Consider the following 27,266-nt stretch of genomic DNA (forward strand, 5'->3'; position numbering starts at 1 on the left):
CCTGTGTGCCCTTGCCTTTTTAAAATATCTGTTTGAAGGGTAATTATTTTGTCTCAGCGTTTGGGCTCATGAGCAGAGCATGTTCTTAGCATGCAAAATACCCTGTGTTTAACCCTGCTTCCCAAATTACTTTATTTTGCTTTTTATATTTTTATATGTATGATTATTTTACCAGATGTATGTCTGCACCATGAGTATGCCCAATGCTTGCAGAGAACAGAAGAGGTTGTTATGACCCCTCAAACTGGAGTTACAGATAGTTTGAACCACCATATTGGTTCTAGGAATTGAATCTAGGTCCTCCAGAATAGCAGCCAGTTCTCTTAACCACTGACACATCTCTTCAGCAACTGGCCCCATTTTAAATTAAAGCTATTTTCCCTATGATCAACAATGAATTGCTACCATCTGGAATTCCTGACAGTAATAATGTTTGAAAAATTTCCCATTAATATTTTGAACAATGACATTGTTTTCAGTCCTAAGTTACAATGAAACTGTCATTTTATAATTGATTTAGATTTGATCTAGATTCGATTGAGGCTTCCAAGTAGCTTATAGCAATGACATTTCCAAACTTCTTAAAACAAAATGCCCCCTAGATATGACCTGAATTAGATAAGAGTTTAATATGAAGGAAACAGGAACATAGAAAGGGAAGCCAAAGTTTGAGAATGCACACGTTCATCATTTAATTGCTATAACTTGGTAGAAAGCATAAGGATTTGGTCGTTGGTATATGAACCCCAGCCCCTTCCCAAATTTGAATGGCTAATAAATGACTGAGATCAGATTGCCTCACTTGTCTTCATCTGATAGATGAAAAAGCAAGGTTAGATGATTTTTATGCATGTGTGTATGTATATATTTGTGTACATATGCTTTTGTACATGGGTGCCCATACATGTGTGTACGCATAAGTAGAAGCCAGAGGACACCTCTTAGGTACCATTCCTTAAGAACCATCTATCTTGTGGCCTGGGTCTTATCAAGTAGGCTAGGCTAGTGGTCCAGAAAGTTCTGCGGATCTCTGCCTCTCCGGTGCTGGGGTTGAGCTTCTTTTCAAAGTTTCTGTGACTCAACCTTAATCCTTACGCTTGCAAGACAAGTGCTTTACCAACCAAGCCATCTCCCCAGGCCTAGATGATTCTTTTGGTGTTGTTTGTTTTTCTGAAGCAGAGTCTCTCTGTGTAACCAGACTGACCTCAGGCTTGCCAACCTCTGTCCTTAGCTTTTACATATGTATATGTATGTGCCACCACACCCAGCTCAAATACCCTGTCAACAACTATGAATCTGTATAGCATAAAACAACATTCATAAACATGTTTAATATTGAAGGTACATTTTCTAAAGACTGTGCTAACATGCACAGGCCATCTTACAAATAGGTATGCATACCTAATGGTGTTTCAACTAGCACAGCCTTGAAGAGATCTGAGGTGGTCTCTGCAATGTTGACTGCTTCCATCTCTGTGAAACGGCCCAATGGGTGACACTTGGCTAGGACTTCTTTCACAGACTTCTTTTGCAATGCCCCATTCATCAGTAGAATTACATTGTCTATCATATAGCTGCATCTGGAATAATACTCACTTATTAAAGAAACAATTAACTGGCTGGTAATTTGTAGTTGGGTCCTGAAGAAGTTCCCAGGTCAGACTCCCTGGAAAATGACATTCAAGCTGAAATTTGAAGAATGAATGGAGTTTTGACATAAAGAACTGAGACATGGGAAATAGTTATTCAAGGTGGAAGATGTTTGAGATAAAACACACACATACACACACAGTGTCTGGATCACCAGGGTAGGCCCAAGTTTGCCCATGATAGATAATCCTGGATAAAGGGAGGAGTCTGGGTGTTAATGGCAGTGGTGGAGGCTGAAAGCTTTTCAACTATAGGAAATGTTATGGTCTATGTGTTTAATATTAAAATGGAAGAAGAGGCAAATACCTACCTATAGTGTGTGGTGCTTTACAAAAAGTCATTTTATTTGACCTCTATAACATCACTGTAATGTTACTACTATTATTGTCTCCATTTTCTAGTTGAGGAACCAGTGACCCAGAAGGATGTAAATGTAGCCCATGATAGCAACTATAGCTAGCAAACTGGACAGCTGAGAGCAAAACTCAGGAAGTTTGTTTCAAGGACACTACTTTTTAACCCTTGTTTTATGCTGTTTTTAGTGTCAGGACCATGAACACTTTGGAGAGTTCTTGGTTGAAAAGAGAGTGTAGGAAGAAGACATCTGCAGTATATGTAGATATTCTGGGCAGAATGAGTTTAAGGTGTGCAAGAGATAACCGTGAAAGAGCTAGAAAGCCTCAGAAGTGCAACTAAAGATAGCTAGAGGCAGGGAGCGGTCAGTTTAAAGCTAGAAGCCAAAGCCCAGGGAGAGATTAAGATACCTCCCTAGAGAGTACATGTTCAGGCTAATTTTATGACTACTTGACACAAGCTATAGTCATCTGAGAGGAGGGAATCTCATTTGAGAAAATGAATTCGCAAGACTGGGCTGTAGGCAGGCCTACAGGACATTTTGTTATTTAATAATTGGTATGGGAGGGCCACAGATGGGCTGGTGGTCCTGGGTTCTGTAAGAAAGCAGGCTGAATAAACCAGAAAGCAGCACTCCTCCATGACCTCTGCATCAGCTCCTGACTCCAGGTTCCTGCTACATTTGAGTTCCTGCCTTACTTTCTCTCATGGCCAGAGATTCAGGATATGTAAGCCAAATAAACATTTTCCTACCCTTATGGTGTTTTATCACAGCAATAGAAAGCCTAACTCAGACAGTATGCAAAGGGTTCATTGTGTGTAACCACAGCAGGAACCTTGCTATAGGGAATGAAGAAGAATAGCCAGGTGAGTGGAGAGCCGGGGAATGAACTTCAAAGTTCTAGAAAGTTATTAGGAGATATTACAGAGTGTCAATGACCACAGGTTCATTAAGGTAGATGATACTGGCATAGACATCCATACTCTCAGAAACTAAGAGACCGTCTCAGCTAGTGAAAGCACTCAGTGGAGTATGTTTGTGGGAGAGGAAAGGGGGAGAAAAAGGCAGAGCTGATCAATGAATGTTTAAAAGAATAGGAAATGAGAAGGACAAAGTGAGAGAGAGCTCATACCACAAGCTGACCTTAATGTAAGGAGAAAATGGCCTTGCACAGGCCAGAAGCCTTGCAATTTAGAAGATTAGTGTCTGTTTCAGGTGAAAGGGAAGGGGGAATGTGTAGCGCCAAGTGGGGCGAATCATGGAGAAAATGAAGAGGCAGGTTGGAGGAAGGAAGGGACAATCCACTGATGAATGAACAAAGGTCCTCCAGTTTGACAGTAGTGGGAGACGGCGCCACAACATAGACTTGAAAAGTGACACCTTTCAGTGGGTTGCAGTGAACTTGGATCCTTGGAAATGCTATTGCAGGAGCCTGGTTCATGGGTTACAGGTTTAGTGAGCGGCATTTCGTTTCGTGGTGGAAAAGCAAGTCTGCCTTGCTGTGGAAAGTCAACAGCCCACCCCATTGAGAATTCTAAGTAGCATTCCTGAAGCAGACAATTATCATTCATAAAAAGCACTTGACTATAAAGTTTCTTTGCTTCCCAAACAGCAGCACCCAGTTTAGACATTGTGAAATTTTAGGATCCACTTTATCTGTTGAAAATGATACTAGCATGGTTTTATTTGTTTAACTGTCCCTTTAGGCTCAAAGGCAATTACCTGACAGAGGATTTGCTACCACCTAACAGTCTTTGGGAAGCTTCAGGAACTTGTTCCCCACAGCACCTCTGTAACATAACAGTGTATGTACTCCTGGCATTCTGCAGCTTAGGTCAATGCTGTGAGGAGGATTTGCCTACATGTAATGGCCTGCACAGGGCGCAGACTGTGTATATTACATGTGCTTATGTTTTTGCTAATACAGAAGTTGGCTTCTTATCACAAAAAGCAAGGGTAGTAGAGATTGGGTTGGTTTTATTTCAACTCATTCTTTGAGTGGACTTGTTTCTAAAATAACAATAACACCAGTTCTCATAGCATTGTTTGGAAATGAGTGACTAGGAGCTATCGCTTTCATGTCCCCTCCTTCCCTCCTTGTCCCCATCACACATATACACACCACACATAGGTACATCAACACTGTCAGCTATTGGAGGTGCGGCATTGCTCCGAAGACAGATTAATTTGTCCTGCTGTAATATCCATAAAGCTCCATGGCCATGAATATGGCAGCTAGCTTCAAGTCACCTGGTTATCTACCTAGTTAAGAGTCTTGCTTCAGATAATTTTGTTCACAGGTAGATTTGAATAAATGGGTCACAAATTATCTACTCCAGCAGGGTAACTCTCACCAGGACTCATCGTCTATACCAACATCCCTGTTTTTTTAGCCCCTTTCTTATCAGTTTCTTCTATGCCTCTGATACTGGCATCTGGGGAAATCATAGCATAGTCACTTGATTTCAAAACTTCTGTAAGTTGTTAAAAGTACATTTTTTAGGCTTGGCATGGTGGAACACACCTGTTAATACTTGAGAGATTGAGGCAGAGGACCATAAGTTTGAGTCCAAATTGAGCCAGATAGTTAGACCCTACTTCAAAATTATAAGTAAATATTAGTCATTCTTGAGTTTGGGTTATGCAGCAAGCATTTTGAAGGTTCTCATCAAGCTTCCTGACAATTTACTGCCAAGACTTCACAAATCAGGGCACCAAGGCTAGGACTGGGGATATGTGCCCTCAGATCATCCTGCTGCAATCTGACAGGAATTTGTTGGCAGTAATGTCCACCTGCCTCTCTGTGAAACCTCTTTTCCATTTCAAGTATATACCACTTCCTCAGGTTGTGCACAGTGCCCATACAGCACTAACTGCAGTAAATCAACAGTCACTTTCAAAGCCAAGGCTTCAATTCCTTTATCTAGTTCAGACAAAACAGCCAGCTCAAGCCAGACTATACTTATAGCATTTAATTTTGGTTTTAGATTTATTCTGTCCTCTTGCTCTTTCTTTAACTTGTTTAAGAAACTTGAGAGTACCTAAAACATATATATATATATATATATATATATATATATATATATTACAAAAATGACCAGATTTTTGAGCTTGTACGGCAGTTGCTGAAGGTAAGTTAAGGGTCATAATTTACTGAGTTAGAGAAACTGTCTTTTATGGGAAAAATCTTCAATATTTGTGTCATTAACAACAACTGTGAAATGGCTGCCATTTGCTAAATGCTGTGGGCATGAGACAGAAGAAAATGAACGCTCTCTAAGGGAGACACAGGTCATTGATGATCTTGACCTTGCTATTTTGGGGAGTACTAACCAGGCGGTAGAACCTGTCTGAGCAGCAGCACAGATAATGAGTGACCAGATAAAGCGTCACTTCCATTGCATGTAGATGTTAGCATAGTTTGTTGTCTTTGTGGTTGATCTTGATCTTCTGGTAGTGTTTGTCAGGTTTCTCCAAAGCAAAGTTGCTGCTGCATCCATTCTTTCTGTGTTTCTCCATTTAGCACCCTCAGAAGTGGTGATGATGATTCTCTCCCTTTAGCACAGACCCTCTACAACATTTATGGAAATTTTCCCACAAGGGAGATTTATTTTTTTCTCCTTTATTTATTAATTAATTTAATCATTTGTTTGCTCTAGTATTGACCCATGGTATTTATTTATGCTGGGATGAGAGTTCAGTGCTACTTCCTTTAATTTTTTGCTCAGATTGTTCCATGTTTGGTCACTGTGAGCTCATTCAGTTGGTCCGATGCTCCTTTCACAAGCTCGTATCTTTGCGGTTTGGTTCTTGGCACTTCCTCCCTTTCTGGCACTGTACGGTGTCGAGATTAATTCTGCACATTTCAGTCCCAACCTTAGAATCAGCTATTTCTCTGAGGAAATCTTTCGTCCTATTATGATTTAGTACTGCTACAGTCAACATCTGGACACTAGTTGGGCTTGCTGAGAAGATATTATTTCTATTTGACCATCTCAGCTGAGAGAATGCAGTATCCATGTATTCTAACCAAAGTTTCCATCCTACTGAAACTACTCAGTGCCTGCCACTCAACAATATCATCCAAGGCCATGTTTTTCTTCTGCTGTAGAAGCAGAATATTAGCCAATCTTAGTTCTAGAGAAGCCACTCGTGAGTCTCAAGTTTATGGATCTGAGACTATGTCCTTTGCTTCTTATAAACACAAATAGTTTTATTGGGGGTTTATAATGTAAAATAAAATAGATGCATGCTTTTAATTTGCATATTGTTCTGGAGATTGAACCAGGCTTCAGAAATGCCATGATAGTCTCCTGTTCCTGAGCTAAGTTCCCAGCTGTGATCTGAACTCCTGTACTTCCTTTTGGTGCATGTGACTACTCCTTTTCCCACAGGTGCCAAAGTCACACGAATCACAGAGGCGCAAAACCCTGTTGCCTCTGATGCATTTCTCTTCTTGCAATCTCTATTCTCTATCAACAGCAACACTGCTTTCACTCTTCAAAGTCAAATGTCTGTTTCCATTCCTTGTATAAAGGCGCTTTTTAAATTGGTCTACAATTACCTCTTCAGCAAAAGATAAAATCATTTAAAATAAAGTGTATTTTCAGGTATAAGTATATAGCTCAGTGGAGGAATACTTGCCTAGTGTGTACTGAGGCCTGGAATGTGACCTATAGCATTGAAAGAAGGCAAAACACACATCCTAGAAGAGAAAAGAGGTGGTGGCACACACCTTCCCAGCATTTGAGAGGCTGAGGCAGGTAGATCTCTGCAAGTTTGGGGCCAGTCTGGTCTGCAAAGCTAGTTCAATGCCAGCAAGAGCTACATAGAGAAACCTGTCTTGAAAATGTGTGTGTGTGTGTGTGTGTGTGTGTGTGTGAGAGAGAGAGACAGAGAGAGAGAGACAGAGACAGAGAGACAGAGAGAGAGACAGAGAGACAGAGAGACAGAGAGAGACAGAGACAGAGAGACAGAGAGAGACAGAGAGACAGAGAGAGAGAGAGAGAGAGAGAGAGAGAGAGAGCAGACCTCCGAAGAATGTTCTTGGAGCAGAAATGAGACTTAGTAAGAGCTTGAGAAGGTAGGAGTGCTAAGAAAACAGTCATTAGAGTGAGTGGGGTGAGGATGGTAATTGAAAATGCCTGGGAAAGGTGGGGGAGCGCTCAGCAGCCCCCATGGTCTTGATGGCACAAGGAGTAGGGTGCAGGACAGAAAGGGGCATGCAAAAAAGTGTCAGAACAGAGGGAAACAGAGTATTCTTTTAAGTAAATTTGGCACCAGAGGACAAGAAGGCACAGACTTGGTAGGGCCACAGGGCAAACTAAAGTAAACCATGCATATCAAAGCGGTTTGTAAATCATAATAAGATTGTCACATTAGAAGGAGCCAGGGCTTGGGAATAGATAAACATGATCCTAAGGCCAGTTCTGCCACTTAAAAGCCAGTTCACAAGCACTCCATTTCCTCGGCTTAAGAATGGAAATATTTATTCAGTTTTGAATGGTTGGCCTCAGGATTAGTCATAATAAGAAAACACAGGAGAGTAGCTCGCATTAAAGAAGACCGTGCACTCTGAGAAGACATTTTCCTACAAATTGCTCTCTGCAGGCATGGAAATAGAAAGTGAAAAACCACATCTTTAATATGAAAAAGTTTCCAGTGTTTATATCTTTTTATTGAGCTTGAGGTTTCTTCATATGTGGTTTTACATATACTTCTAAATAAAAGAACCCTTTCAAAATTCAGCATTTCTCTTGGAGGGTCGGAGGCAGCGATAGGAATCTGAGCAGTCGTGTAGATGGCTCAGACACCCAAAGACCAGGAGGTGTGGCAGGGAGGTAGTTCAGGGGCTTGTACATGGGTTTGATCTTTGGGACCCACCATGGAAGGAGGGAATTGATTCCCTAAAATTATCCTTTGCCGCCCACATGAATGTGCCTGTATTCACACATGCACACTCTAATAACAAAGAAAATTAAAATTTAAAAAGGACATGAGCTAGTTATGCTTTGGGAGATTAGCTTCAAGTGCTTTGTTTATAAGTATTTTGAAAATCAGTTGCCACTTAATTCTTTCTCTCTGTTTCTCTCTGTCTCTGTCTGTCTCTGTCTCTGTCTCTGTCTCTGTCTCTGTCTCTCTCTCTCTCTCTCTCTCTCTGTGTGTGTGTGTGTGTGTGTGTGTGTGTGTGTGGCCAGTTATGCACCTTTGAACTCTTCACATCTTTGGGTGGTCACTGTTCTAAATGACATTTTCTTTAAGTAAAAGTTCATGTTATTTTTCCTTTCGGCAATGAAATCATTAACTTCAACACATTATTACTAAAGTGTATTGTAGCCATAAATGAAATTGTTACAATGAGCTCATTATATTTTGTAATTAAGATCTGGTAATATAATCCCCTCAAACCAAAAATGAAAACAGTGCTTACCAGTGGCTGTTCTAAATGACAGCCACTCCTGTATATAAAAAGACTTGAACTTGTTTTTTAAATGGAAGCCCTGAAGACTCAACCTAAATAACTTCTTTTGGCGGTGTATAACTTGGTGATTATTATGCTAGATATGTGGTCTAAAGGCATGTGACTGTGACATGGGTTGATCCTGGAAATCACATCTTTACTACATTGATTTATTTTATGGGTTAGGCTGTGAATGATATGGTGTGTGTGGAGGTCGGGGGATACCATGAGGGTGTCAGTTTTCTCCTTCCACGGTGTAGAGGTTCTAGGGATGGAACCCAGGTCACCAGGCTTGGTAGATAAGTATCTTTGCTTACTGAGTCATCTTGTGGACCAGAGAGTCACATCTTTACATCAAGCTTGATTGCTACAGTTCCTTCCTACCTAAGAGGCCACATCAGCATCCATCTATCTGGGCAGTAAAAAGGATTGTGTGCTCAGTGACAATTGTCTTAGGTAATCAGAGTTCTTAGATATGTTGGCTAGGTCATGTTTGCACATATGGGTAGCAGAGAAAGGAACACACTATATAATATCAGATATAACTGTTAACTAACAGAGGTTTGGGCTGTGTGTGTGTGTGTGCGTGTTATATCGGGTACATTTTAAAAACAATTCGTTTCCTCCCCCAGTGAAACTCCTCAGTGAAAAGTAGTGGTTAACTCATACAGGCTCAGCTGTCATTCATTATGACACAGACAGTAAGGACCATGTTGTATCTCTCAATGTAATAACTTTCAAGTGAAGCTTTGGTAAACATTTAATTAAGTTATGGAATTGCCCAATCCAGACCTAACCAGATGTGCTTCATGGGGAAGTCCTGATATTTTGTATGATTTGCAAATACACTGCTGAGGTTCAGAACACATACAAACAATCTGCTCCCTTTGCATTTTCAGTAACATTTTTTTTTATTTTCTGAAGCTTCTCTTTTCTAAAATAGAGGAAGTAAAAATTAATTTTTCAGAATGATGTAATTTTTGCTGTCACATTCATTTTCCTTCTAGCAAAATAAAATACTGAACAAAATTACTCTGCATTTAGGATTGCCTGTAATAGCAAACATCAACATGAGAATGTTGCTCACTATGCATTGCCCAAACTCTACAACCGTTAACCTCTTTAATGTTTAAGATAGTGATCAGGCTTGCTAAAGATTCCTCAACTTATTTTCATTTCCCACACAAGTATCATGTTCTTTGTCTTTTTTAGATGCATAAAGATGCTCAAAGCTCAAAGCCCTCTCATCTTTTCAGGCGACAGTCAGATACATTTTCATTATAGCTTTTTAAATGTTTCCAGCTCAGAGCTGGTTATGATCACATGCTGCTCTTGAAAAATACTGAGGTTTGGTTCCACACCAGGTGACTCACAACTGCCTATAACTCCAGTTCCAGTGGGGATCTGACACCCTCTTCTGGCCTCCTATGGAACCAGGCATGTACTCGGTATACGTAGACACTCACACATCCACATAAAGTAAAAATGAATCTTTAAAATGTCTTCAGCTATTAGGGATCTCTCTCAGCCTCTCTATCTCTGTCTCTGTCTCTTGGTATCCATTCATGTATACCGGCGGAGGCAATAAAGAATGGAAAGAATGCTCAGCATATTCATTCACAAACATTTATTTGATATTTAATGGGATATATGATCTGGAGTCCACTACTATTTCTGTCACTTCCAACTGTGGAATACAGTTATCCATAGTTCTCACCCATCTGTGAAGACAAGGACCAAGGACTTTACTGTGTGTGTGTGTGTGTGTTCTGGGCTTAGAGCAAAATAGGGTTGCAATGAATATTTTGTAACAGAAGTAAAGGAAATAACTGGCTTCCTGGTACCTTATCTGGAGTTCCCTCTCTAGGAGTGAATATTGCCCATTTCCTGCATCTTCTGTAACTTCTCTATCTACAGAATGATCATAATATTACAAAGATGGCTCTGCTGTTTTCCCTCTTCTAGGATACCTGAAGCGTTTCAGGAACTCAGAGAAAACTACTAATAGAAAGAAGATGTTTTTGAACAGTTAGATCAGTTAAATGCATGGGGAGCATCTACTATAGCCTGCTTCTTACAGAAAAAAATGATGGCATCTTATTTAGTATGTTTAATTATCACTCAGAGCAGGTTTTATAGACTCTTACTGTTTTTTTCTTTCTGACACAAAGAAGAAACAAATCCTAGTGAATAGGACAGGGTCTGAGAGAACAATCTGCTAATATTAAAATATGAAAATTGAATATCTTTTGACAAAGCAATTTTACTTCTGGGAATCTATACTAAAGAAATTATGTCACATGAAAGGACAGGCATAGCTGCAGTGAGATTGATTACAGAGTCACTTGAAATGCCAGAGAAGTGAAACAAGACAGGGGTTGTGGCACATGCCTGTAATGCCAGTGCTCTGAAGCCTGAGGCTGAAGAACTCTGAACTCATGGTCATCTGAGATTTACAGAGAGACCTTTTAAAATCAATCAGTCGATCAATAATCAATCAATCCAGATAAGGAAAATGCAATGATCAAATGAATCATGGTACACCCAAATAATAGGATATACTGTACTCAATGTAAAAATACATTCTACATGTATTTATTTGGAAAACTTATAATAAATATGAAATAGAAAACTTATAGACAACGTGTACTACTGTCTAAAACAAACAATAAAGCTAATGATAGAAATTTGTCCTTATATGTGAATGTGTGTATATCTGAAACTTTTCACATGAAATATGTAGGAAAGATATAATAAAAGCATATACATAGTTTCCATGGAACTTCTGGGTACTTAATATGTTCCTCTGTTTTTAAAAACCCAATAATGTTAGTGCCACTCAGTATGGTTATTGTGAGAATTAAGTGAACCTTATAAATAAAGTATTTATAAATGGACTACCTTGTAGTGAATATTAAATTCTAATTAAAAACTAATTTTAAAAACATACTGATTATTTGCAATAAAAATGGAAGATAAAATAAAACTAGGACAACAGATATCTGGATCACTACCAAGGTAGATGACAATGTGTATCCTGAGAACCAAGGTTATGAAACAGCTTCAAATCTCTTTAAGCAATTGCAAGGAAGGAGAAACAGTTTGGAAACCAGGTTACCAGGATCTATCCCGCCCCCTTGTGGACAGTTAATGGCTAGGCAGCTCATGGACAAAGCTAAAAAGCAAATCGCTTGCCCTTGGCCCAGATTTGTATCCCACTTGAAGACCTGTTGCAGGGACAACATCCTAAGCTCCTACACACCCACTCACTTAATATCCTCAATCCTCAGACACTAATTTTGCTAGTTTCAGTTGGCATCAACCAAGGTGGGAAGGCACTGGCAGAGCAGAGCTGGCCAGAAGTAAAACATGGTCTACTTTTATTTGCATGATACTCATTTGATCAGCACAACAGATCAGGTGACAACTGGGACATCATGAGGACAGGAATGAGGCAGAAAAGATGTGCCCTGAGAGACACAACTCCTAATTCCTTCAACCAGAAACTAGTTCTGTCACCTTCCAATAGTTTATTCAAAATATTAACCCATCCATAGATTGAACCATTGATTGGATCAGAGAGAAACCTTAAGTTCTAGTCATTGGAGAAAAAAAATCTCTCACAGACACACCTACAAGTGTGCTTTACTTATCTCTTGTCATCTTTCAATCCAATCAAATTGGTAGTTAAGATTAATTGTCACTATTGTCAGTCAGTCTCAAAATATTATTGGAAAATTTGACTGTGGAAGTAAGAACATAGTATGTGCTAAGCTGAGTTTGGGAAAAGAAACACAAAGCTTAACGTATCTAAATTGTCTGAACCAAGGGAAAGGCTCTACAGTCATTTAAAAATGATGTTAGAAAAAAGCTGATAGTGAATATAGGGATGCTAATATTTCAAATTAACAATGATTTTGGTCCTTTAAAAATGAATAGAAAGAGAATATAGAAAGATGTCAAGTGATAATGAGATAAACAGTACGTTATTTACATTATATACTTTAATTCACATTGGATTTTGAATTTATCTATAGATTAAAAATAAAATCCTTGTAAATAATCTCCTCCTTTTGCCTAGACTGCCAAGGAACCATTGCTATCTGCATTCCCTCATTCATCACAAATCCAGATACTAAATCCTGAGATCTCTGACTCCTGAAAGTATCTAGCTACCATGCCATCATCCCTCTTTCCCACGTCAGCTGTCAAGATTTCCAGTGCAAATTTAAGAAATAAGTTCCTCTACATTTTCTACACCTTAAGTCTCATCTCCTGAACACATCTTTTACAATAAAAACACAATTATCTCCCTAAACACACCATCCTACTCACTTTATGAAGTAGAAAGAACTAACACATAAAAGCAAATAAATAAACAAGAAGGAATATATTTGGAACATGGCTGCTTGGAGTGCAGTACTTGGGTGCTTACACAACAGCTCTGTAGACTTAGGCAGATAATATTTCAGTGTCCCAGTAAATAAGTATGATAGCAGATAGCAGCATTGCCAGTTACCGAATGAGCCCTGTGTACACAGCAGTCCTATGAACTGGTATTCTCTCCTACTGGCCAGATGTGAAAAGAGCATAAACTTACAGGTATTAAACTGCTCAGCTATCCAGCCAGCTGTGGTGGAGGCATTCAATCATTGCATCTCATGGTCTTACAAAAGGCGTGTGCTCCTTTTTGTATAGAACAGTGACCATTAAGTGAGGGGTAGATCAGCAAAGAGAAGCATGGAAACTAGGGGGTCTTTGTGGAATCCCTCTTTTCACCTGGCCAAGCTCTCTCATCATCATCATCATCATCATCATCATCTTCTTCTTCTTCTTCTTCTTCTTCTTCTTCTTCTTCTTCTTCTTCTTCTTCTTCTTCTTCTTCTCCTCCTCCTCCTCCTCCTCCTCTTCCTCCTCCTCCTCCTCCTCCTCCTCCTCCTCTTTTTCACATTTAGGTCCAGAACCATATGAAATGAGTTCCTATTCCTAAGCACAAACTCTTTTCCTGTTTCAGTTATTCCTTAAATGTATGCACATCTTAAAGATTGGTTATGTTCTGCCTTCTCTGCAGATCCTTTAATATCAGAATTATTGCTCCATGCCTGTAGGCACTGCTGACTGACTGAATGCCCTAGATTGTGATGGTTGCTGCCTAATCCTGTCTTGACTTTTCATCATTCAAGGACAAATCTGCTTGCTTCATACGGATAGGTATTCTGAGTCAAGGTATTCATTTCCTGTCTAGACCACTGAAGACGTGCCTGATTTTAGTACTGAAAGGGCTGTGTCTATAACCTGAACACACAGTACAGGGCAAGGTCTACAGATGATCTGTAGGTCATCCCTTGGACAGTTAAGAATTTGGTTACTCCTCCTTATATATGAATCTTTAAAGGTTTCTTCAGAATAACCTGAGATTCTCAGTATCTTTCATCTTTCACCTAGGATTACTCATTATATTCATCCCTGTGTTTATGGTGAGGACTACTGCAGACACCCCTCCAAACACCCAACATTCCCAGACATTCAACTACGTAAAATGGCATTTGTGTATAATTTGTATGTATCGTCCCATATAAAGTAAATTCTTCATTAACTCTATCAAACAATATGATGCAAATGCTGTATAAGTAGTTGTTATATTTTAAAGCAGTGTGACAACAAAAATCTGCACATGTTCAGTACAGTAGGTACAATATTTATCAGAATATTCTTGATCTACACTTCATGGAGGTCAGGATTGTAGAACAGGTCCTGAAGGGTGTGTTTTTTCTGGTCATTATATTACATTTTTAAAAATCTTTTTGGTAGTGGAATGCTTTGAATGCTGGAAAGATTATTTCTTAAAATTTGCTCATTCAAAGAGATGAGCAGTTGAAACTCTTCTGTAAAGTACTGAGTAGCAAGAAAGAAAAACAAAACATTCTCAGTCTGTAATAAGCAGTCTTCACTAACATACTGTTGGATCTGTTCCTTTGTTTCATAAACCGTGCATAATTATGGTATGCAAAACCTTCAGATATTCTTGCTATGAAGGATTTAAAAATATCTGCTCCACATTTTCAAAATAAGTTTTTCATGTACAGTAATTATCTCATATAAAATGTGCAAAGCTTAAGATAATCAATTTAAATTTAGACTGTCTCTCTTAGGGTTGACTTTGACAGTGCTACAGTGTTGCCTCAGGATATTTCCTATTAGGGTAAGATCGAATTCCGATTGTTGGAAGTTCATCCGGGCTAAATAGGCACTTGACTTCACAGAACATTTTGGAGGGCATATAAGAAAAGATATTTCAGAACTGTGGGACACCATGCCCCATTTGTACACAGTTGGTTATTGAAATAAATCTCTAAGCTCTGAAGAGAGCAGCAGGCTTGTGCTAGAACTGAAAAGTCACACCACAAGACGATATGACAAGATAAAACCCAGAGGACTCTGTGGGAACCAGATGTAGTGGTGCACATCTGCAACGCTAGCACCCAGGAAGCTGAGGCAGGTGAATTAAGAGACCAGACCACCTTGTGCTGTTTGATTAGTACAGAGCCAGATGAACTACATGGTTTGACCTAGTCTCAAAATATTAAGGGTCGGGGAGGGAGCTCAGTGGTAGAGTGCTTGCCTCGCATGCTGGTGCCCGTGGCTGAATTCCTAAAAGTTCGAAGTCATAAGACTTTGGAAATTGCTGCAATCCCAGGTACTTGGGAGGTTGAGTCAATTGGGCTGTAAAGTCTGGATCAGACAGACAGTTCAGACAAGCCTGACCATTAGTGGGACTCTGTGTGAACACAGGAAGTAAAATGGTGGCAGCACATGCTTGGGATCTCCAGGACAGAGTTTTCCTTTTCTTTTCACCTTTTAGAAAGAGTCCTGTGGAGCCAGATGAGAATGCAGGGCTGAGTGTCTGTAATGCTACCATTGAGAGGTACAGGACAGAAGAATACAAATTCAAGGTCAGCTTGCACTCTACAGTGAGACATTCTCAAGGAAAAAACCCCAAGGTGGTGGCAAATCCTGTAATCCATGCAATTGGAAGGTGGAGGCAGGAGGATTAGGAGTTCAAGGTTGGCTTTGGCTACATTCTGAGTTCTAGACCAGACCGGGCTGCATTAAGACCCTGTCTCATAAAAACCAAACCAAACCACCAACCAACCAACCAACCAGCCAACCAACCAATCAAATTCTTAAAATGCCCTACACACACACATGCGCGCGTGCACGTGCGCACACACACACACACACACACACACACACTATTAAAAAAAGATTACTGGATCTGGGGTGTAGTCAGTGGTAGAACATTTTGCCTAGCATGTGTGAGATCCTGAATGTGATCTTCAGCACCAAAAGCATACAATAATGATGATAAATATTATAAAATTAAATTGCATCAAACAAAAATAGCTCTTTGTCATATTATTACTAAAAGGACTACTATATTAATTTACAAAGTATGCATATCAATTAAAAAGTTCTATAAACGCTAATAAAAATAGGTACATAATTTAGTCTAGCAATAAATAACTATGGAGTATTAAGTTTTACTCATAAGGAACTGAAATTGAAGAGAGAGGTTGAGAGCTTTTAGTTTATCAGATTGACAAAAATTAAAAAAAATACAAAATGCTGGCAATTGTATAAGAACACAAGCCTTTTTATGTACTATTTTGGAGGTTTAAATTGGTGTTTCTTTTGTTGTGTTCAGTTTAGCAATATTACCAAATTTTAAAATGTACATTTCTAACCAGAAGCATGGGGATCATGAGTTCAAGGCAAGCCTGGACCATACAGTGAGTCTCAGGCTGTTTATTTAGATATGGGGAACCTGTCTCGAAACAAAACAAATGAAGAAAAGCACATATCTTTGACTTATCACTTCCGCTGCAACAAACTGAAGTTAGAAATAAATTCAAACTTGCTTTGATGGCTGGGGATGTGGCTCATTAACAGAGCACTTACCTTTCCTTGCAACTACATCATCTCAGAGTTTAATCCCATGCACTGCAAGGAAATGTCTTCACAGAAGTTAGTTAATTGCAATTTATTTTTTGCAATGTAAAGAAGTGAAAATAACTTAGGTACCTGTTGAGGGATGACTGGTAATGGAATCATAGTACATTTATAACACAGAATTATATGGTTATTTAAAGGGAATAATGTTCGTGGGATATTAGTAAGAAACACACACACACAGAGAGAGAGAGAGAGAGAGAGAGAGAGAGAGAGAGAGAGAGAGAGAGAGAGAGAGAGAGAGAGAGAGAGGCCCAGAAAGAAAGGTGCTGTCTGTATACACCTGAAATATGGAGTGCTGGTTAGGGTGTTAGGGCATGCATTGTTAGACACATATACATGTAAATGTGCAAATGTTTTTATGAAAAAAAACTCAAGAAATTGAGAAGTGGTTTCACTGGGGAGAGGAACTGGGGATCAAAGGGATACATGGAAGAAGGTAATTTTTATGTCTTTATGAACTCTTGGAAAGTTATAATCATGCCCCTTAATTTTTCACCCCCCACACCTTCTCTTTCTCCCTCTCTCCCTCCTTCTGTTCATCCTTCTCCTTTTATGCAACATGAGTTACAGAACCCAGGGACTTTTCCATGCTAGCAAGTAAACTGAGCAACACACTCAGCCATATTTTTTTCTTGACAATATTTATTAATCATGAAGTAGAGCTGATCTCCCAACAGCATGATGTAGTAGGAAATCTCAAATAGTTGAGCGTCCCTTTATTTCTGGTCTTGTCCAACACCAATGATAGAACATTTGCATTGATTTGCATCACATTAAGTTTGGGATGTGGTCCTATTTCTATGAAGTATTTACTAGTGGCCAATTTTTAAGATTTAAATACATATCTGATATAGTGTGAGAAGTCTTTCTAACTAGCACATTTCCCCCTCAGTCTAAAGTCAGGCACAGCAGCGAGCATCCATTCAGCCTTGTTCAGCTTGGCAGATATTTTGGATACTCTTAGTCCCATTCTTTATTAACTAGACTCAAGGTAAGAGTTGATATTTGCAGAATGTAAGAATAGATGACGGAGAGATAAAGAAGGGATGGGAATACAATAACATCATTGTTGTCATGCTACCAGACAGTCTTAAAGGCAGAGGCTGAAATTGCCCCTTTAGAAGGCTCCTCTGTTATCTGCCTATTTGCTTTAACCCTTTCTCCTGTTGCTCAGAACCTATCTCTACACTCCGTAGTTTTCTCTCAGGTCCTTCTTACATGAATTTCAATGACCACTTTATTTGATTCATAGACACTTTCTTGATTTCTGTCTATTGCTGAACACAGTGTTCTATACATAGTCTTATTCTTTTCTTTCATTTATTTGCTTTAGGACCTGTACAATCCAGCATTTGCATCATTGTTAATATCTTTCTATGAGTACATTGCATGCTTGAGTGCTGATCACTTGGTAGAACTTGGGTCTATTAGTTATAACTTTGTTCCTTGTAATTAAATTTGATCTGTATAATACACAGCATATCTATTGTTTCTTTATTTTTAATTAGGACAGCTAGAATGTTACAAAGGTATTCTAATGGCTCATGTGAGCACTAGTATACTTTAAGTGCCATTTACTACTGTGCAAGCATTGGAATTTGCCTTAGAATGAGGAACACACACACATCTAAAGGTTGAAACCACTGATAAAGGACAAGAAGAAAATGTGTAACTATGACAGGAGGCACTTGTACTGTGAAAAAGGAACCAGGAAAGGTAGAGATGACCTTTGCAGAAATTTGTGAGTCTTTCCCTACTCTGTAAATGATATAAAAGTTACATAAGAGTTACCTCAGTTTAACACTTCAAGAATTAGCCCCACTCAGTATTCATTAAAACAAAAACACGCGTACATGGAGGTTATCACCACCTCCACAATCAGCTTTATATTAATGAATTCTTCTCTATTTCAAAAATAGGTTGTGAATTTACCAGTCACTAAAAGCTGTATGCATTCAAAATTACAGACAATGAGGTCTAGCATAGACACTTAGGCCCACTCTTGCAATTAAAATGGTTAGGAGTCACATCCATCACATTGGGGTTTAGCAGGGCTTCACTTACGTCATGTAGGTGAAAAATGTGCTCAGGGGCTCCAAGGAATGATTCCGGAAATACTCAAACTCTCTGCAGAGCTTTTTCCTCATTTCTGTGTCAATTTTGGAAACAGTGAGAGGGTTTGTTTCATTAGCCAGGAAGTTGCCATACTCAGTGGTCTGGAGATGAATTTTTAGATCTGAAATGCAAAGAACCCCCAAGTCAAATTAATTTGGAGAGGTGTTTGTGATAACTTTAAGTTGAAGACATATTCCCTAACTCCTTTGAATTTTATATAAGTGTAGAGTGCTGATCTCTAAAGAAATGAAAAAGTCAGTGTAAATATTGATATTTTTAACACACCATAAGAATTTCAACTTACCCAAGAAAAAGTATTATTTCCACACAGGTTAAGAACCAGCAAGCAAGCAAGCAAACAAACAAACAAACAATACAAACAAAAGAAAAACCCTAGACCAGAGCCATTAACCTTAAATGTCAGGTTAACAGGATCTGGAATCAATTGGGAGACAGTCCCCCGAGCTGATGATTTCCAAGGGGAGAAGAAGGCTCTCCCCAACCTAAGCTGCACCTTCTGGTGGAGGCCCAGATACACAGAGGTCTGAGGAAAAGTGTCCTTTGATGGACAACCTTCACTTTATGCTGATGATGTGTGTCTATTCTGTTGCGCTGTTGACCAGCACTGCTGTCATCCTGTCAGCTCAGAACCAGGGGACTCTTCAGGAATCCTTTCAACTTTCAGCATTACTTTGGGACTGCTACAGCACCCAGTTCAGGGTTGTCAATCTTTCCATCATGCAGAGGGCCACTCAGACCCTATGGGTTGTAAGCCATTCTAGTGAAGTTCCTATTATAATTTACACTCATTCCGTCAGTTCTCTTCCTGTATAGAACCCTCACTAATACAGATGGCTTTCTGTTGGCCTATTTTAGTCTTTAGTAAATTGAGAATGCTAAAGCGCTGTCCAACTTGAGGAAAAGAAGAGACTAGCAATAGCTAACATAGACATAGGGTGGGATGGGCAGCCCTCATGGCTCAATTCCAGTGTCTTTTAGTTAAGACAAAAAAGCTGAAGTCCTGAGGGCCAAAATGGGGGAGTTAGAAGCAGGTTGTCTTGGAACTAGAAGGCATTTTACTCCAAGAGTCAAGCATCATCCATTGTTTAAGTGTTGCAGAGAGTTGAACTCAATTCCAACCTCATTTTATTAAGTCTGTTCTTCCTCAAAAGGCATGTGCCATACTCTTGCTACTGTTGATCCCACCTCACTTTCTAGAATCACATAAGAAAACCAGGATTCAAAACCATGTTCAACTGACTTCAAAGACATTTCAGAGTTGTAATTTGCTACCCATCAATGCAATCATTATCACATACTCTGAGAAGCCTTGATTTTTCTGAGAAATGATTTAAGCCCACTGATAGGAAGTTGAAAAGACTTTGCTAATACTTCTGGCACAGCACCTGCTATGTTTTGGATGTTCCTTATAAGGCTAACCTGTCTGGACCCTGGATCCCCAGCTGGTGGTTCTGTTTGGAGAGACCAGAATTGAGGCCTATTTAATGGAAGAGGGTTACTGGGAATGTGTCTTGAAGTTGATGTCCATCTCTGGTTCTGGTCTAATTTCTTTGCTTTCTGGCCCACCAACATATGAATAAGCCATGATGCAATTTCAGGGCTTTCTTCACTGTGGTGTGCTGAGAGCTCAGCATCTAAGATCATTTGTTGATTTTTTGCAGGAGCAGGATTCAATTCCCAGCAGTCACATGAAGGCTTACAATTGTCCATAAATCTAGTTTCAGGGGCTCCAATGACCTCTGTGTGCACCAGGTATACATACAGTGCACAGATATATATATATATATATATATATATATATATATGTAAGCAAACCACTCACGTACATAAAATAAAACATAAAATCCTTTATCCATTTAAATTAGAAACAGGCTTCTTTTACATGTCAATCCCAGTTCCCTCTCCCTCCCCTCCTCCCCTGCCCCCTACCAGCCCCCTATCCCACCCCCTTTCTGCTCCCCAGGGATCTTCAAAGTCTATTATATCATTTGGAGCAGGGCCTAGACCCTCCCCAGTGTGTTTAGTCTGAGAGAGTATCCTTCTATGTGGAGTGGCCTCCCAAAGTCCATTCCTGAACTAGGGATAAATACTGATCCACTAGCAGAGGCCACATAGATTAACCAGAACTCCTAACTGATACCCTTGTTCAGGGGGTCTGGAACAGTCTTATGCTGGTTTCCCAGCTATCAGTCTGGGGTCCAAGAGCAACCCCTTGTTCAGGTCAGCTGCTTCTGTGGGTTTCTCCAGCCTGGTCTTGACGCCTTTGCTCATCACTCCTCCCTCTCTGCAACTGGATTCCAGAATTCAGTTCAGTGTTTAGCTGTGGGTGTCTGCCTCTGCTTCCATCAGCTACTGGATGAAAGTTCTAGGATGGCAATAGAGTCCTTGTGGTCGGGAAGCTATGGGGACAGGAGGGTGAAGCTTCTGCCTAAACTGCATCTCCAGTTAGGAAGCAGAGAGATGTTGGTACTCAGATGGCCTATTCCTCCCACTGTCTTTTATTCACCTGTGATTCACTCATATATCTTCCCTCCTCACTTAAGAGTCTCTGAAAACTCCCTCAAATACAATTTCCTATGTCTTTTAGCTGACTCCAAATCCTGCAACTTAACAATGAAGATTAATGCATCATAAGGAGATAGATATATTAAAAAAATAGCAACACCACTGATATGTATATTTATTTTATATAAAATATAAAAATATTTGTATTTTTACTTAGTTAAAAACAAACTTAATTCATACAAAATATGTACAGCATATGTATCAGTTTTAATGCATCACTTAAATGGATTATAGGAGAGCAGAATTGGAGCTCAAGAAATAGGCATGTGTTGTCACAGAGAGTCACTGTGAGCTATGAATAGTTGCCTTTCATAGCTGGGTAAGAGGTATTAGGTTCTTGAGAGATTAAGATATAGGCATTGGAGTATTCTTCAGTGTTTTAAGTAGATTTTGCATCAAAGTTACTCTTTATTGAATCAATTACATGCTTAACTCAGTTTTAGGCAATTACACTTCATTCCATGCCTTGTTTGTCATTATGGCAGTGCAGAAATTCATGTAATTTTGCAGTTTCTATTTTCACTACCAAAGATTATTTGCCAACACAAGCGACACAAATGATGGCATTTCTTTCAAAACCATGATATTTTGCTCAGTGACATATGTTTCTTCTAAGCTAAATAACTTTCAAACCTTTTCCCTGCCAATGAGAAGTTGCAGTTAAATACCTCTTTTGCTTCAGACTCTGGAGGAATCTTTGAATGCCAGAGTCCTGGAAAATGGAGTGAGAGACTCCTTTCCTTCACCAGCACCAATGTGGTCCACATCTAGACATTTGCACAGTGATCAGGGTTGTACACTTTTCAAAACAGGTTCACTTTTTTTCTCTTGCATTTCCCTAAATGCTCATCTCAGTAGATGGCCAGCAATAGGCTTTGCAATCAAGTATATCCAGAAAAACAGGCTTCTTTATCATAGGAACTGAAAGGCTTTAATAGACTCATTAAGGGATATTTTTTGTGAAGAGCAGGACACAGGACTTTCAAGCCACTAAGAAACAAGAGAGCTGCCCTCCGAGCACATGCAGGGAGATCACACTACCATTTTATTAATAGAGGTAGTGGGGTCTTTTCTTTATTAAATAAGGAAATATGCTGTTTTGCAGACTGTGGTATCCCAATGTAGTAAATGACTGTAATAGTTTCTAAACAGCAATAGAAAAGAAATCCATTAGGCCATTTTAATGAATGGTAGACTATTTTATAAAGTGGTAGGTGTGTATGCATGCCTGAATACATGTTTTCCAGATTGTAAAATGCTTCTTTTGAAATTGGAAACTACCCCCATGAAGGGAATGATCCAAAGTCAGGGGGCTAGTGAATAAGTTAGTATCTTCATTATTACCTTCTGTTGTGGTTTATGTTGGTATGGTCCCCATAGATCCATGTGTTTGAATGCTCGGCTCATAGTGAGTGACACTGTCAGGAGGTGTGGCCTTGTTGAAGGAAGTGTGTCACTGTGGGGTGGGCTTTGAGGTCTCACGTGCTCAAACTATGAGACACAGTTTCCTTCTCCTGTCTACAGATCAAGATGTAGAATGCTCAGCTCCTTCTCCATCACCATGCCCCACTGTGGTGATAATGGATTAAACCTCTGAAACTGTAAGCCAGCCCTAATTTTTCTTTATGAGACTTGCCATGGTCATGGTGTCTCTTCACAGTCATAGAAACCCTAAGATACCTTCTGTTCATTGACTGGCAGATATTTTGGAAAATTATTTTATCTTGTGAAGCTTTCTATTTGGACCTGCTTCTAATATTTAAAATTGAAAGTTGGGTGTGCTAATATGTCTGTAATCCTAGTACCCTGGAGGCACAGGTGGGAAGCTAAAGAATTTGGGACCAACTTGGATTACCTAGGGACATTCTAAGACAACAACAAAAAGGAACAGCTTGTCTCTCTTGAAGTTTCGCGAAGGAGGTACCTTCAGACACACCTGTCATCCAGGGTACTGTCTCAGCCATTGGATCCTTCCCATTTTTCAACTCAGCTAGTGCTGAGCTTAAGGAGGCCTGCTGATCTCTCTCAGTTCAGTTTTATGATCCAGAAAATGATAGAAAACTTACATAGCATGAGTAAGGCCATGGGTATCATCTCCAGTACCATGCATGTGTGTGCAAATACATACACAGACACAGGCACACATACATACACACAAAGAGAGAAGCATAGAGAAGAATATAGAGTCTATTCAGTCAGGCTATGGCACGGGCCAAATAAACAATAGCTCTGATTTAATAAACAGCTTTAAAAAAAGGCAAATTCAGTATATGAAGAGGCAGTATATAGAAACTACCTCAAAATGTCATTTTTTTCTTCTGTGTATTCATCTGCTTCCTAAACAGTTTGATTCTCTAAGAACTTTGACTTTTATTCTCTAAGTGGGGAATTTTCCAACTGATATACTCAGTTCCATCACTAGATTTAATAATTATCTAGATTTTAATATACATATTTGTTATGGTTTTAGTATGGGCTATCCTCAACAGGCTCTTGGGTTTGAATACTTGGTGCACAGTTGATGGAACTTGTTTGAGAGATTGTAGAATTTTTTGGTTATAGGGTCTAATGGATAAATCTAGGTAGCAAGCCCATTGGGCAAAGTCCTGGAAAATTACAGCCATTTCTTTGCTTCCAATCCTTAAAATGGGAACAGACCACACCCAAGCTCCTGCCACATAGACTGACCCATTGTGTCTTCTGTGCCTTAAGCTGTGAGACACAGAAAAACCTTCTTTCCTTAAGTTGTGTACGTCAGATATTTTTTCACAATTATGAGAAAAGTCATTAATATAAAACCAGGTACTTCATCTATTTTGCTAGCTCACTATTATTCACACCATATTAAACTTCATAATTCTCTTTGGTGCTTTAGTATATCAAATGCTCTTTTCCTCCCTCCCCCACTCCCTCTTTCCCTCCCTCCCTTCTCTTCTTTCTCTCTCCTCTCCTCCCTCCCCCCATTCTTCTCTTCCCTCTTCCCCCTCCAACTCTTCCTCTTTTGCTTCCTGCTTGTTCCCTTTCTAGGGTCTTGGGATATTTTACGTGTAGGCAAGGCTAACTTTGAACTCAACAGCTTTCTGCCTCAGTCTCTCAACTGTTGGAATTAATGGGGTCTCCTACATCTCTTCATTGATTTCCACTTCTACCTTTTCTTATTTTGAATGATCATATGACACTGAGATTCTTTTGTCAATCTATTAATTGATTTTCCTAGGCTCTTTGTTTTTAATGAACTACTAGCATAAAATTTACTGTTTCCTAAGAACTGTTTCAATCTTGTCCTACTCTTACAAAGTAACTTATAAGAGTCAATTGATACTAAAAGTAACTTAAAACAGGGTTTACAGATGTATAGGGTGTTTTACTGCTAATAAGATGATTTTAATATGTGTCATCTCTTAGATTTTCATTGATCCCCATTTCATAGATGAAGAAACTGAAGCCTGGAGAGGTTGTGTGTCCATGTTCTCCATGCCAGCAAGTGTGTTGCTGGACTCAGACATGACTCTTATTCTCACCTAGTATTACAGTCAGCATTCTGACCTTCACAAACAGACTTTTAAGGCACCTCAACATTTTGCCAACCTAAACTCCAGCCTCATCTCCAGTTATTGCAATGTTACTGACAGACTGATTCACTTGGCTTTTGTTTACTCTAAGTCACTGGCTTGCCCAACTGCCCAGAGTGTTTACCTGCTTTAAGCCTTCTTCCAAAGCCATCTCTGCAAGAATTCCTCAAATGCTACCTTTCAAGTTTGGTTCACTTTCATATGTAAAAAGAAATTATTTTTGTATTGTTAGTGACTTTTTTCCTTACCAATGATATCCTGGGCTAGACAGTCACGTAGGTACCTAATAGTCTTACTATTCTTTTTATTCTATCCCATGTGATGGGATATGAAATTTCCAGGCACTATTTTTATGCAGTTGGAATTTTGACGGGTTCTGCCCAACTGCCCTCTTTAAGGATTTCTTATTTGCCTAGCCATTTCATTTTCTATAGTAAGAGGCCTTTTAAGGCAGGTACTATATCTTATCCATGTTCACTTCTTAGGACTTAGTCCGAAAGCCTTTAGTATGCTGGTTGCATTAGTTCTCACTTGAAGGCACAGATTGGGAAAGACTAGAGATCAAATCCCTTTAAAGAGTCCTAACTGTCAGGAATATAAAGTGGGCATCTTGAATTCCTTTCCAAAAATATATGGCAAGGAAAACAATGTGAAAATACAGTCTAGAGTATTGTCCACACCCCAAAGTCAGTGCATACTTTTACTGTGTTCCAAAAGGCCTATTCATTACTAAACTTTAGCTATTGCTGTCTCTATCTAAGAAATAAGCATATTTCCACAATTATTTGTAATTGAGATTCTGATGAAGATAGTGTGTTGTTTTAAAAAAGAGTAAGGCTTCCTTCTTTTGTTCCCAGGAACGACTGACTCATTGTGACTCCCATGACTAGTTTGTGCTTTGGTTAGTCAGGGTCACACTTGGAGTGGGTGAGTGTTATTGACCACATTTGCTCTGTTATACCCCTACACCAGCACAATCTTGAATATGAAGTCTTCCCAAAGTTTTTCTGGACAATGTTATTTTCTGTCTGCTAAATTTACTTGAAATGCTATGTCTTCTTTGAAAGCGGTTCTAAAACAGTCTCTGCTATCACATCAAGACAGGTTTAAAGACTACAGATTTTAAAAAAGTGAAAGAAAATCCAATCTTTGCCAAGTTAGCTTTTGCAGAATGCACTTGCTTCAACATAGTACTGTGACAGAACAGTTTTAGCTTCCCTTCTTTATCCAAAACTAACATAGTGCATACTCTGAAAAAGTAAACAGAAGTCCCTAACTTCCATCTCTGCAAATGCCCTTGATGAATTTTTAACCCTGAATTGGCTCAAAAGTTACCTGCATATTCACAGAAGCAACACATACATAGCTTTCCAGAGCTGTTTACTTCGTATCATCCTAGAAATGGACTAATTAGGGCAGCCTGTGTTATTTCTATCAGCAAAATAGGACTGACATCAAAACAGCACAGTTTTATTCTTGGATCTCTGTGTGTGTGTTGCTGGAGATGTTACTTAGAACCTCATACATGGGTAGGGAAGTGGTAAGTACTCTGAGCCATATCTCCCAATACACCCTATGCTCCTCTAAGTAGAAATTAAGTAAAAAAAGAGACACCAATATTTCTTACTTTCTGTTGTTGGTAGCCTTTGGTTTCTCACAGCTATTCTAAGCCTCCCTGTCCTCAGGTGTAAGAAGAGAAAAAGTTATTAATTAAGGAGCTAGAGATATGGCTCAGAGTTTCTGTGTTTGCTTGCTGCTCTTGCAAAGGGCTGTATGTTGGTTCTCACCACAACATGTATGCAACCTTGCATCCATGGCCTCTTTTCATCTCTGTGGACACCTGCATATGTGTGGTACACATATACCCATAAGGATACATTTTAAACATTCTTTAAATGTCTCTCATCTGAATGTTTTTCAGCATCTATGGTAACTTGAATGTTTTTTACTGATTTTTTGATAGTATTTTCAGATATCTCCCAGTAGTAGTCTGTCACCCAGATTCATGTATGGCTGGAGGCAGTCCCTATAAGCTGACATGAGGTTCTATTGGGTCAGCCCACCATTCTGAGTTCTGAGTCTGTAGACAGATATCTTGGAATTGAATAATTGAAAAATTCATATTGAGAAGAAAGAAAAATCATGAGGCATAATGATAATAAAGCAACGATGTATTGGGTGGGATTTCCTAATTAGGATATAAGGGTACCTTCAGGTGGTCCATTACACCTTTGAGTTGTTTGTGAAGTTATGTGTGGGCACATGGACAGTTTTCCAAGAAGTGTTGTTCCTGAGGTCTCCAAAAGGATCTCAAAACTTGCTTTGATTATAAAGGTACTAAATTCATATAGGTGACTATTCTAGACCAGAAACATGCTATATACATTTCCTCCTTCTCTTCTATTTCCTTTTTCAATAGAATCTTTTGGTTAAAATACCCAAGGTAAAATATAAACAGACAGATTTACTTCATTTTTAATTATGTCTACATGTATGTGTGAGGGGCATGCATGTG

General features: G+C 39.2%; 1 protein-coding gene across 1 annotated transcript in view; it reads right to left on the bottom strand.

Moving 5' to 3' along the window:
* Atp6v0d2 (ATPase H+ transporting V0 subunit d2) overlaps positions 1-27,266 on the bottom strand; it is a 39,581-nt gene that overhangs the window by 10,352 nt on the left and 1,963 nt on the right. The window contains exons 2-3 of the mRNA XM_005066809.4: positions 18,543-18,714; positions 1,402-1,580 (exon numbers count right to left, since the gene is read on the bottom strand). Of these exons, the coding sequence (XP_005066866.1) occupies positions 1,402-1,580; positions 18,543-18,714 (351 nt within the window). The remainder of the gene's footprint in view (positions 1-1,401; positions 1,581-18,542; positions 18,715-27,266) is intronic.

The sequence above is a fragment of the Mesocricetus auratus genome, unplaced genomic scaffold (assembly GCF_017639785.1).
Source record: "Mesocricetus auratus isolate SY011 unplaced genomic scaffold, BCM_Maur_2.0 Super-Scaffold_6730, whole genome shotgun sequence".
Taxonomy (NCBI): Eukaryota; Metazoa; Chordata; class Mammalia; order Rodentia; family Cricetidae; genus Mesocricetus; species Mesocricetus auratus.